This window comes from Suricata suricatta, chromosome 1 (genome assembly GCF_006229205.1).
Source record: "Suricata suricatta isolate VVHF042 chromosome 1, meerkat_22Aug2017_6uvM2_HiC, whole genome shotgun sequence".
Classification (NCBI taxonomy): Eukaryota; Metazoa; Chordata; class Mammalia; order Carnivora; family Herpestidae; genus Suricata; species Suricata suricatta.
The window spans coordinates 73,052,598-73,066,306 of record NC_043700.1 but is presented as its reverse complement, the minus strand read 5'-3'; the positions used below and the strand labels follow the sequence as shown (position 1 = coordinate 73,066,306).

The window sequence follows — 13,709 nt, the reverse complement described above, 5'->3', positions numbered from 1 at the left end:
AGAAGTTTTCAAACAGTAGACATATTAAGAGTTTACTATTTTTCTAGCATCTTTGAAGAATTTTCAAATGTCCATAAAACTCTAACACTCCCAAACCTTTTTGTCTGTTGAACCAGAACTCACAGCTCTTACTGGAAGTAGGTTCTCAAGAAAAGCATATTAATAATTAGATATGTATTTCAGATCCTTTAAATCACTTAATTCCTTCTTAATTTTGGCCACCTTGAACAACAAAAAAAATAATACAGTCCCAGGTCTCCAACAAGTAATTATCCAAACAACTGTAACTGTTGTAGTCATTCTCCTGGCCCATTGAGCAAGCTATGGTTCCCTGTCCTCCTCACTCCCTCCAGAAAAAAAGATTTAGACAAATTTAAATTGTTCCCAACTCAAAATGCCAATAAAAAATATTTTAATAGACTAGTACTATGTTTTGCCAAGCAACCAAAGATGGAAGAGTATGCTCTTACGATTGCATAAAATTATTTAAAAAGGTCAAGTTTCTAAAATACATCTATCTAACTCTTTAAACTAGTTTTCAACCTATGTTTCTACTAGTGAAATTAATATAACTTAAAATCATTTTTAATTGGTTAGAGAAAACAATTAATTAAGAAATGTTAACAATGTTGATTACAAAATTAAAACCGAGCACTGGGTGTTGTATGGAAAACAATTTGACAATAAAATATTGAAAAAAAAAAAAGAAACATATGTAATTACATTCCTCTCCCCTACAAGCATTTAAATATATTTAAAGTCCTTATCTAAAATTCAGTCTTTAAAAAAAGTATTCAAGGGGCACCTGGGTGGCTCAGTCAGTTAAGCATCCAGCTTCAGCTCTGGTCATGATCTCAAGGTTCATGGGTTCAAGTCCCTCATCAGGCTCTGCGCTGACAGCTCAGAGCCTGGAGCCTGTTTCTGATTCTTCTCTCTCTGCCCCTCCCCCACTCATACTCTCTCTCTTTCTCTCTCAAAAATTAATAAACATTAATTTTTTAAGTGTTCAAAAAGCAATAGTTTAGTGTAGCACACAGTAAGCCATCCTAAGATCCCCTTCCCTCACTTATCTCCCAAAGACCCATTTCTCACAATAGCTGCTGCTCCCCTACAATTTCTCATCTCCTCTGCAGATGTTTTTCTCTAACAGTTCATCCTGTGCTGACTCCAGTATCACCGCTGACCCATTCGCTTACACTCCTTTTCATCTTCCAAATCTATGCCATTCAGCAAATATTTATTGAGCCAGCCACAAAGCTTGTTGTTGGAGATGCAACAGTCAAAAAAGAGTCACCACCCTCAAGGAATGATCAGACTGGTAAAGAGCTCTAGTGGAAAGTGATATGAAAGAAGATTCAGGGGAGAATGTCATTCTTGGGGCATGGGAAAGACACATCTCACAGTATATTTTCCAGGTTAGCTTCATCTAATAATGTTTAAAGATGGATATTTATTTGAGATAGTTAATTCAAATTTTGTTATAATTCATTAAAATAAAACATTAAAAATTGGATTAAATGTGCAAATCAAATATATATGTAATTAAATAATCTGTATAGTCATAAAAAATCTTATTTTTAAATGTAATCTAAAATCAATTTCTATAGCTAGTAAAGATTTCATTTTCTTTTCTATTCAGAATCTATTAGGGTTCATGCAACCATTTGGAACAATCAGTGTAGTATACAAAAATAGTTATTAGTTTCCTGAAAAATAAGTTAGATAAATGAAAAGCATTAACCTCATTTACTTTCTCATAATGTTGGGCAATGAGAGTTTTTGCTTCTTGAAGAAAATCCTGTTTGGTAATCTCTAATAAGGGACCTAAAACAGAAACACAAAATTTTTTTAAGTAGTTAATGTACTTTCTTGATCACAAATGGCAAAACTATGAGATTAGATATTATAAAAGGTAAGTGTTACAAGAGGATTTTAAGTGGATGCAAGAGGATTTTAAGTGGATGCAAAAGAAGTTCACATAATACTCCTTCAATGTAATGTTTTACCTTAAAAAACATTAGCTTATAATGATGAGAGTGGTAAGGTAGATTATCCTAAATTACTGAAGTCCAGGAAACCAAACAAAACACACACAATTAAAATCTCCTTCAGCTCTTCAAGTTCTCTAAATGTTACTATATAGAACTATACATATACATATATGATTCATGTTTGGGGCACAGAAATTACTAACAAATCTAAGTGTATTTTCTATACCTGATGACTCATTCATATGGCTGTATATTTCTTTAAGAATATTTACCTTACATCTAGATGTTAAAATTATAACTACAAAATAAACTCAATAGGTTTATTGAGTATGGATAGCATTTGAAATAAAAAAAACTACACAAATACAAATAAGTAACATTATAGTAACTCTTATTTATATCGTCCTAAGATTCTTATTCTTTTTATCCAGAACTACATATAGATTTCTACAGCATGTAGGGGCACCTGGGTGGCTCAGTCAGTTAAGCATCCAAGTTTGGCTCAGGTCATGACCTCAGTGGCCCATCAGTTCGAGCCCTGCATCAGGCTCTGTGTTGACAGCTCAGAGCCTGAAGCCCACTTCAGATTCTGTGTCTCCCTCTCTCTCTGCCCCTCCCCTGCTCATGCTCTATCTCTCTCTGTCTCTCAAAAATAAATGTTAAAAAAATAATTTAAAAATTCTACAGCATGAACATAGACTACATCATTCTCATTTAGTATTGTCTAAAATTTCCTCCTTCAGGATTTCCTTCATTATTAGCTGATTCTGATATTTGAAAGAGTTTCTTGGCTTCATCTTCTTAACCTGGACTCAGTAAAATTTAAATATATTACCAAATTATTGATTCAAATTGGCTTTCCAGTCTGGCCACTGTGCTCCCCATTCCTATAACTCTACCTCTTCTAGTATTCTTAGGAACAAGATTTTTCTCTCTCTTCTTTTCAACCACTCAAATTTTAAGCAATTACAAACTTCGTCTTCACAAGAATCAAAACCGTAATGAAATACTGTCTTACTCCATGTGGGCTGCTATAACAAAACGCCACAGGCCAGATGACTTACAAGCAATAGACACTTATTTCTCACAATGCTGGAGACTGGAAGTACAAGAGCAGGGTGCCAGCATGGTCAGGTGAGGGCATCCTCACATGGTAGAAAGGACTAGGGAGCTCTCTGGGGCCTCTTTTTCATAAAAGTACCAATTCCATTAAACCCTTTGATGAGGGTCCCACCCTCATGACCTAATAACCTTCTAATACCATCACCTTTGGGGGTTGGATTTCAACATTCCAATTTCAGGAGGACCCAAACATTCAGGTCATACTCACCACACACTCACGGAATGGCTAAAATTAAAAACACTGATAACAGCCAATATTATTGGAGCTACTGGGACATTCATGTCACTGGTAGAAATGTAAAATAAGATATGGCAATTTCTTATAAAACTTAATACATACCTAACCAGTGACTTATGCAATCCCACTCCTAGGTATTTATCAGAGAGAATGAAATATATATTTACAAAAGAGTTGTACAGGAATGCTCATAGATGCTTTATTCATAATGATCCCAATTGGGAACAGCCCAGATATTATATATCAACAGGAGAATAGCAAACAAGCTGTCATATACTCACACAATAAAATACCACTCAGCAATAAAAAAGAATCAAACTACTGACACACACAGCAACATGAACGAATTTCAAAAACATGCAAAGCAAGCATCCTTAAACACACACACACACACACACACACACACACACACACATACAAATATAATACTTTATGATTCAACTTGTATGAAGTTCTAGTGCAAACACTGCTATCATATGGGAGGAAAAAAAAAGAACAGTGATTTTTCTGGTGGGGGGTGGCATGTATTGACTGAATAGGAATATGAAGGAAATTTCTAAGGTAATAGTAATCATTCTATATTTTGATACAGAGTGGATCACAGTCATATGTAATTAACTCAGTGAATATATGTCTAGGATGTTGGCATTTCGTTTGTTGTACATTTTATACCAACAGAAGAAAAATATAAACAAGTAATGAATTCTGACTATGATACGCATGATGATGCATGGATATGAAATAAATCAAAAATATTAAAATATTCATGGTAAGAACTGGGTGATAGGCCTATAGGTGTTAATTTAAAATTCTTTCAAGCTTCCTATATGTTTGAAATTTTCATAACAAAACATTGAAGACAAGTTTTTTCTTCATGCCTTTACCAAATCTCCCCTTGCTTTTCCCCATGTAGACTCAGGGGTCACAGGTAGCTGTTCCTTTGGGCAATGCCATCCCAAGGACTAAAGCATGGGGAAGAACCTACCAATAACAGAGAGAGACAACTGGACTCTAGCACCCCCTTGAAAGTGTTGGGTTAGAAGAAAAACATCTACTTAGTTGTCCCATCAATGGGCATTAGAATTGCCTCTCTATAGTCATTCTAGAAAAAAACAGCATCTTTTTTCTTGCTATCAGGCTTCTTCCCTCCTACTCTTACCTATGCCATAGAAAGTGGTATATGTAAGTCATGTCAAACTCAAATCTCCCTGTCCACCCACACTTGCCTTTGTATCTCCCCACATTCAGAACTATTTACATATTTCTAAGGATTTACATATTGGTGGTTTTTTTTCATTCTTTCCAATAAAAAAATACTTGTCAAGACTTCATGCATGTGCTTTTGGAAAAATATACATATTCTTTGTACAGATCAGAGCACAAAGTCACACGTGAATCATAAAATATTTCATTATAAATGTCATCACTTAAACCGTAAGATGTACTATCCCCACATGGAAAAGACAGGAGTGCAGGAATTAAAACTGTCTGTCAAATTTGAACTAAAATCTAAACCCACTTTGTAGGGTCTTCTAACCAGACCATGTACTTCCCAGAGGAAAGACAGTAACATACGCTGAGGGGTGACTTCACAACTTGTCCTCTTTATCTTCCTCTCATGATGAGCTTTCCTCCTTCAAATCCATCCGCCTGACCAATGGAACTTGCCTTATAATTACAGTACCTCCATGTGTCATATACATAACAAACAATATAACTTATTCATATATGAGATGATTAAGTCACTGGGTTTTGGTGAAACTACCATGTCTTCATTCCAAACCAGACCTTGAAGATGATCTAGTCTTCATGTAAAGGCAAAGCTCTGACATGCAAAGGGCCCAAATGCCTACTGAAGTCAGCCTAGCTGGAAGTCCACCCGGGAGCCGCTCTCCTGAGTTGCTTCCTGGTTGTTTGTTTATTTGTTTGTTTCCCAACACATCTGCTTCTTTTCCTGATGCCGTGCACTCCTTGTGAGTACCGAAGACTCCAATGAGGTTTGCCTGGTCACTCTAGTGAAATATTTGTACTTCACTGCCACTTTCTGCTATGGACTAAAGGTCTGTATTCCCCAAAAATTACTATGTTGAAACCTAAAGCCTGATGGATGGTATTAGGAAGTGGGGATTTTGGGAAGTGATTAGGTCATGAAGGTGGATCCCTTAGGATCGAGATTAGTGCCCTAAGGAAGAAGCCTCCAGAGAGGTAGGTAGACCCTTCCACCCTGTGAGCACACAGTGAGAAGACATCCATCGGTGAGGAAGCAGGCCTCATCAGACATCAAATCTGCTGGCACCATTATCTCAGACTTCCCAGTCTCTAAAACTATGAGAAATAAATTTTGTTGCTTATAAGCCACTCAGAATATGATATTTTGTTATAGCTGCCTGAATAGACCAGGATACTTTCATTTCGAGCTGTCAATCTTGAGCCATTAATGTAAGTTAATGTCCTGACAGAGCTGTTCTGATTTTCCCCAACATAACTATAAATTGGCCTTACAGGAGTTAAATTCCCATGTCAGAATTTTACTCCTAGCTGGGATCTTTGATGAACCAGCATGTCTGATTCTCCCCATCACCAAGAGCCACGTGTCACCTCTGAACTGTGGAGAAGCTACCTGATGGCCTCTCTGGAGCCAGCAAGTAGATTCTGACTCATTGAGGGACTGCCACAGTGAACCCATACAGTGAGGCCATGAAGTTCTTGAACAGAACAAGGCCTGGGATGGTTCTTAAAGTGGCAGAGAAAGGCAGCCACCATCAAAAGAGAGTAACTTTTCACAGATCCTAAAATGACTCCAACTAAAGGCATGTAGATACACTGACTCCAGGTCGGCAATCCCAAGCCCTCGTTGGCATTTAAGAGGCTGAGGCAGCTGTTCTGATTTTCTACTGCAACTAAAAATTAGCCTTTGAACCAAAAAGTTAAACTCTTAAGGTAGCACAAGAGAATTCATATCTCAGTCCCTTAGAAAAGGCAGAGCTCTAGTGTGTGCTCCTTAACTTTATAATTTCTAAGGATATTTATACATTCAACAAATGAGTCTAAAATTATAAGAAATTAAATAATTTTGATGTTAAGAATCCATCCAGTTAAAATCTTTGAAGTTTCCGTTTCTTTGTTCATAATATGGTAAGTATATAAGCATGCAGCTTTCATACATTCCAGTGTGCATTAGAACTTCAATTATTAAGAGGAAGTTGTCAAGGTCTGCTCCTTCTCTTTAAAAAATCTATAACTGGGACTTTTTTTTATTTGAAAATACATATCCATAGTATATAGAATGACATTTAAGAGCTCTCATTCTCGAGTCACACTATTTTGGTCTTGAATTACAATTTGCTCATGAACCTTATTTTATTATTGTCTTAAGCCTTTGTTTTCTCATTTGTAAAATGAGAACAATAATAAGAATATATCTTGCACAGAGTTTTGAGGATTTAATTGCACTTGGTTACAAAGCACTTAGCACAGAGACTGGCACATAATAAGCTTTCAATCAATGTGAGCAATTATTACTATAGTTACTGTGGTATTACTATCATTGAGCTAAACTTTTCTCCAACCATGTTTATATAATTAATTCCATTAGTCAGTTTGCATTTCTTCAGTAGCACAGAGATAAATTTCAACTTTCTAAGTCTAGTCTTATTATAGTTCTTTATATCCAAAACTAATTAACTAATAGGTTTGCAAATAATATAATTTCTTTATATTTTGGATTCTTCAAGTTACTAAGCCCCCAAAAGTGATAAAACATCATCAAAGCAGTAACAAATATTTTATGATAAAGTTCAGGAAGAGATTGAAATACTTATACTACTTACATAAAATATGAGTACAAATATTAACATTTCTATGGGAAAAGATAATGAATTTCTAATGCCAAATGATTTCACTAGCCTAAAATATTTTCTTACATTTTTTTAAAAACTCACTCTTCATATATCATCAGTTTAATGCTATTATGATTGATAATTCATAAAACTTCATATTTCTCTTAATGCTTTAGAGGTTCTATGTAACTGCTCTAATAAATCCCTGAAGTGGAGACATCAGAAGAAGATCTAATTATAGAAGTTGTGACAGGGAACAAGTCATTGGCCATTTCTTGATTGTATCATTGCAAGAATCTTTTCTGCCCCTAGAAAGACCGAAGGACTAGCAAAAATGTGTTTGGTAATTTGTTGTAGAAACAATACAATACTAATACAAATTGTTTACCCATTCTTCTGTTGATGGATACTAAGGCTTTTCCAAGTTTGGAATAACACTGCTATGAACATTTTTTCACAATACATTTGGTAGAAATTTTTCACTTGTCTTGTGGAATAAGAATAAGAATAAAATTTCTGGGTCATAAAAAAATAATAACTGGCCTTACTAAGAGAGTTTTTATCCTTCCTACAAACAGGCTACATTCTTCAGACATCATAAAAATTTACTAAGGAGATATCCTGAACGAAGATGTATGGCTATATGGCTAAGGTCTTCTTTGCCTATATAGTCAAAGTAAGTGCCTATGTGTCTGATTTCACAGGTGTTAGAAAAGCAATACCTCAGACTCAATGAGATTTAGTTCAGCATATGTTAATTAAGCACCTACTAAGTCCCAGATGCCAAATGTGCTAACTTTGGTGCTGATTTGGTGCTAATGTGTTGAAATAAATAGGACATTAGGTATCCCTGCCTTCTAGGTACTAGAGCCTAATGCCAGGGGGAAAAAAAATGTAAATAAATGTCAGAACATTTAGTATGGCGCATACACTAAATGGATGGAGGCCAAGGTAAGTCACCAACACCCCCTACTGCCAGCTTGCTAATGTATGAACTTCCCTTGAAAGATATGAGACATTGCATCGTATTATTAGAGATAAGGTTTAAAACAGAAATATCCCAAGAGAAATAAAACAGTGAATCAAATGCAGACTAAGACAGTGGTTTTAAAACTGTGCTTCGTCAATTTCATGTGCCTTCAGGGCCCTTCCTTCTTTCAATCACAGCAGCTTAGACCTTATCTCTTTTACATATTTGAGCTCTAAGTTTTCATTTTGTAGGAAATATCCCTTAGCTAAAAATAAACACACAGCAAACAATAAAAAAAACAAATTAACAATGGTTCGAATATTACTGTGTGTGCTGAAAGATATCCTTCTACAAGCAGGTTCAGAGGCCTGGCAGGGTTAAGTCAGGAGAAAGGAGAAGCTAAGAGACAAGGTACAGGAGAAGCTAAGATGAATTCCTTCTGGGGCAAAGAGTTGTGGAAACCAGAAAGTAAAGGGAAGCTCTTTGAAGAGAAACCTCAAAGAAAATAGTTTATATTCAATTTCATTACATATAAATGAAGAAAACATAATTTGTCTAATTTCTTTTCACAAAAAAATTTATATTTTTAAAGTTTATTTATTTTGAGAGAGTGTGAAAGAGAGTGCAAGCAGGGAAGGGGCAGCAGAGCCCAACGCAGTGCTCAATCTCACAAAGTGTGAGATCATGCCCTGAACCGAAATCAAGAATTAGATACTTACCCACTGGGCCACCCAGTGGCCCCCTAAAAACCAAATTCCAAGTGGCATATGGCTATCATCTCCTAAAACCCATATTCGACAATTTTTTCCACAACGCATTCTGCATGAATACCAAACTGTTCAATTCCAATGTATCCGAATGCTGTTCGTTGAGTTGTCTCTTAAACACTTTTCCTCACTCCCCCACCTTCTTTATTCCTTCTTTAGCCAAGTGGTTTATTGTCTTTGCAGCAATAAGCTGATTAAGGTTTCCTATCTACCTAAGGGAGATTTTACAGTACTTCCCTCCAAAACAATCTCTCTGTGTTAATCTTTCCCAGAGTGGGATTAGGTTGCTAAGGAGATCCAGGGGAATTTCCAGCTCTCAGTATCAAGACTTCACATATAATTTAATTAATTATGGGCACGACCCTAAGGCAAAATGGAACGAAAGACCCTTCCTCCTCTACTTTATGGATCTTCTTCCCTTCTGTCCTGTCCATCTTAAAAATATGCTGTATTATCCAGATAGCCAGCAGGGCGAAGTAATCCACATGGTGCTCTATTTATAGCCCAGAATAGAAGCTGACCGGCCTCTGTCACACACTGCCTGGGGTCACAGGAGCCAAGGAGAGGCAGCCTAACAGGAAGTCTTCATGATACCAGTCTCTATGTAGAATTCTATGATTCTCAGTCTGGCATCTTAAACCTAAATTTAAGATTACCTGCAGTGTTGCCAAGTCTAGATTAGCTCTGAAAGAAATACAATGTGAACGGTGCCTGGGTGGCTCAGTCATTTAAGTGTCCGACTTTGGCCCAGGTCATGACTTCATGGTTTGTGGGTTCAAGCCCCATGTTGGGCTCTGTGCTGACAGCTCTGACAGCTCGGAGCCTGCAGCCTGCTTCAGATTCTGTGTCTGCCCCTCTCCTGCTCATGCTCACTTGCTCCTCTCTCTCTCCTCTTTCTCTCTCTCTCCCAAAAATAAGTAAACATTTAAAAAATTTTTTTTAATTTTTTTTATGTATTTTATTTGTTTTTGAGAGACAGAGCATGAGTAGGGGAGGGTCAGAGAGACAGGGAGACACAAAATCCAAAGCAGGCTCCAGGCTCTGAGCTGTCAGCACAGAGCCCAATGCAGGGCTCGAACCCACGAACCGTGACATCATGACCTGAGCTGAAACCAGATGCTTAACCAACTGAACCACCCAGGCGCCCCTAAAAACAATTTTTTAAGAGAAGAAATACAATGTGAACCAAATATAATTTAAAATTTTCTAGTAGTCACGTTTCTAAAAGTGAAAAGAGATGAAATTAATTTTAATAACATACATAACCGTTATGTTTTATTTAAAGAATATATATCTAAATATTATCATTTCAACATCAATTGATATTAAAATTTAATGATATTTACATTATTTTTGGTTGTCTTCAAAAGTCCTATACATATTTTACACTTATACACCTCTCTATTCAGATGCTAGCCTTTAACCAAAAATAATCTTTTCAGGTTTTCTAAAATATCTACTTGCAAAAGTATATTTACATACTTAAGATGCTCTAAACATGGTTAAAAGTTTTCCAATAACTGAATTAAATATTTTAATGAATTATATTATAGTGAAATTAAGATTAATTAAAATTAAATATTCAGTCCTTAGTTTCACTGGTGACATTTCAAGCAATGTGGCCAGTAAACATCTTATTGGACAGCACACTAAATTAAAAGTTCCTATAGATCTCTCAAAGGCTGGTTATATTTAAATAAAGGGAATGTGGTGAACTCTTACAAGGTACGCCTGTAACTTTAGTGCTCCAGAGATTAATTTAGAAGTCTCTCCAAACTGTTGGAGCACCATGCATTGTGCCTGAGTCGTTAGGGAAGTGCCATACTCACCTTCTGCTTTATCAGGAGTAGCTTCTCCAGCAGCCATGATGGGTGGCCAGGGTGATCTTTTTTGAATGTTGGGCTCCAAGTCCCTAAACACAATCACATTAAATAATGCATTGATAATAAATACTTGTTTTTAGCTTTTCTTTCACCTACTCATGAAAAAAATGGGATGAAAGATTAATGTTTTTATACGTCACTCCTCTGCTCTAAAATCTCCAATGCCTGACCCTCCAAAAGACAAACAACAAAAGCCAGCACTGGGTGGGGCCCTGTGGTTTACCAAGTGCTTATATACATATCACCTTACTAGTTCCAAACAACCTGATGGGAACTTAACCCACTTTTGGCAGATGTGGAAACTGGAGCTCAGAGATGTGAAACAACTTGTCAGAGTAAGCATATATTTCGTGGCATGCAGAGAACTCAAATTCAGATCTTTAGGCCCAAGTCCCTACAGAGGCCCCTCTGAATTCTCACTATTTTCCCACTAATATCCAGTTAATACCAGGCACATACCTTACGTATCCTTGCCTTGAGCCAACACACTTGAGCTTAGGTTGATGTTAGTTTTCTATTCAGAATGCCTGGTTCTCACATCTTTGTTTTCTTATGTCCTACACATCCCTACAGCATAGGGTTCAAATCCTACCTCCTCCACGATCACCCTGGCTTCTAGGGGCCTGTGCTTGTAAACACAGTAGTTATTATGTCCATGCATCTTACTTGAAACTTACTATATGCTTCTTCGTAGGGAGCTTAAAAAAAAGTGATAGATATAAATAGAAGTCCTATATTCTCAATTAAACTCTAAATGCCTTGAAAACCAAACTGCACTTTTTATCAGTGGCTCCTCAAACCTGGATGTCTATTAGAGTTGGCTGGTGGGAGATGGTTAAAAATAAAATCAAAGTCTAGAGTGGGACCTAAGGGTCTGTGCTATTTTTTTTTAAGTTTTCCAAAAGATTCAAATGTTCAGCTGGAAAAGTGAGCCCCTGCCTTCTGCCTGGAACTTCCTGATTCCCAGCTCAGTGCATCACATTCTGGAGGTGCTCAGTAAAAGGCTGATGAATGTGTTGCCTAAGCTGAGCCCTTCTTCTTCCAAAGGATTATCTAAAATGCTTCAAATGTTGTCCCTACAGCCAGGGAGTCAGTTATACACATATTACTGTGTGCTCACATGGCTTTATAATTAGAAATAGGAATATTAAATGCTTTCCAGAGTCTCACAGACCGTCTTGTTCTAAAACTTCAGGTATAATTTTAGTTAGCTGACTAGAGCATCAGTGCAAAGTACTGTGGCAAAGAATTCAAGACCTGTTAAATGATTTGGTCATTATTTCAGTAAACGCACAAGGCATTATGGCCCAATGGAAGTCATGACTCCATGGCTGCATGATCTTAGATAAAAGGCTATAACACTTTTCCTGAGCTTCTACCCAGACGGGGGAAAATATTGTAGTTAGTTTTAAAATAACAAATCCAGAACATCCAAAAATGATTATTTCACAAATTGTCAACATTATACTGTGGGCAAGAGTACAGACCATGTACCTCATCTGCCTGACTGTACAAATGAACTGGGACAAATTAAAATACTGCACCTCCCTTAGCAATTAACAATCAAAACACATCTTCTGGTCTGGCTTAATTACTCTCTCCTTTCCATTTAAATATAAGAAGAAAATAGAGGTGTTTTGTGCTCTGTCATTTTCTTGTTTTAATCTCCATAGCAATGGACTCTTCTCTCGGGCGGTTGGCTCCTCCACCTTAATTCAGTATGCCAGGAGTGTCAGCCTGCATTAAACTGGCTGGCAAGCAAGCTGTCCCAAGGTCCTTTTAATGCACAAAACTAGCCAAGCATCCTAAGGGGTGCTGGCATGGTCATGCCCCTGCAAAGCTGAGGTGATAGGGGGTAAATGAGACAGGAGCTGGGGGTGGACGAAGCCCTAGAGGATGGAATTGCTTCAAGATAAGCTGCACAGAACATCAGCAGATAGGGTCCCTCTCCACTTCACCTCCCCAGCAGACATTATGAAATGTGGAGTACCTCCTGATGCATTGATCAATTTCAATTAATAAGTGCACATATAGTATCTGGGTTTTACAGGGGCTACTTCATCCATTTTGGAAGAAAAGGCAAACACAGAGGTCAAAATTTTAAAATCCAAACAACTGTATGTCAGATGCCATAAGAAAGTCTGTGAGCTTTGTAAATAAGTGATATAAACCCATGAGTTCAAATGAAGACAAGACCACTGAAGGCTAAGAAAGTGACCTAAGAAAAGTGTTCAAGGGAGATTAAGCAAAATCTGGAATGGTGTCTGTTGGGGTAATAGTGAAGTTTTCAATAACTGGTTCAGCACAGGCATCAACCAATTAGAACTGGGTGCTGGCCGGCCCACCTGTAAGGCACTGAGTATCAGATCTGTCCCGAGTGGGTCAGACTGGTTGATAAGAAGGATAGAGAAGCAGGCGAGTGAGAGAAACAGCAAATGCAAGGTGAGAAAGCACATGTTTTGGGGGACAGTGAGTAATGGCTCTGATTTACGCGGAGGGTTAGATTATATGCTATTGAAATGGGCAACAAACCACTGAAATATTTAGAGGCAGGCACTGACATAAGCAGTGTTCTGAAATGTGACTTTCATAAAGGAAGGACCTTCTTTTCTTCCCTGCTATAGTCCCAGGGCCTTAAACAGGACCTGGCATTTAGAAGGATTTCAAACACTGTTTGTGGAATGAGTTTATGTCAACAGCATGCTGGAAAGGGATGCCCTACCTTCTCATGTCTTTTCAGGCACATCTGTAAAAAAATCCTTTTGCCCTTTCTCCTCCAGTAGATACTCAAGGCCCTCCTATCAGGTTATAGAAATGCTAAGGGTTTCTAATTCTATTTCTATGTGGATAAAAAAGCAAATAGAAGTGAAAACAGCATTTCTCTACCATAATGCCTTAG

At 37.2% G+C, this 13,709-nt stretch overlaps 1 protein-coding gene across 1 annotated transcript in view; it reads right to left on the bottom strand.

Annotated features, from left to right (window-relative positions):
* IQCM (IQ motif containing M) overlaps positions 1 to 13,709 on the bottom strand; it is a 426,883-nt gene that overhangs the window by 349,878 nt on the left and 63,296 nt on the right. The window contains exons 2-3 of the mRNA XM_029954957.1: positions 10,757 to 10,839; positions 1,742 to 1,824 (exon numbers count right to left, since the gene is read on the bottom strand). Of these exons, the coding sequence (XP_029810817.1) occupies positions 1,742 to 1,824; positions 10,757 to 10,793 (120 nt within the window). The 5' untranslated portion in view covers positions 10,794 to 10,839. The remainder of the gene's footprint in view (positions 1 to 1,741; positions 1,825 to 10,756; positions 10,840 to 13,709) is intronic.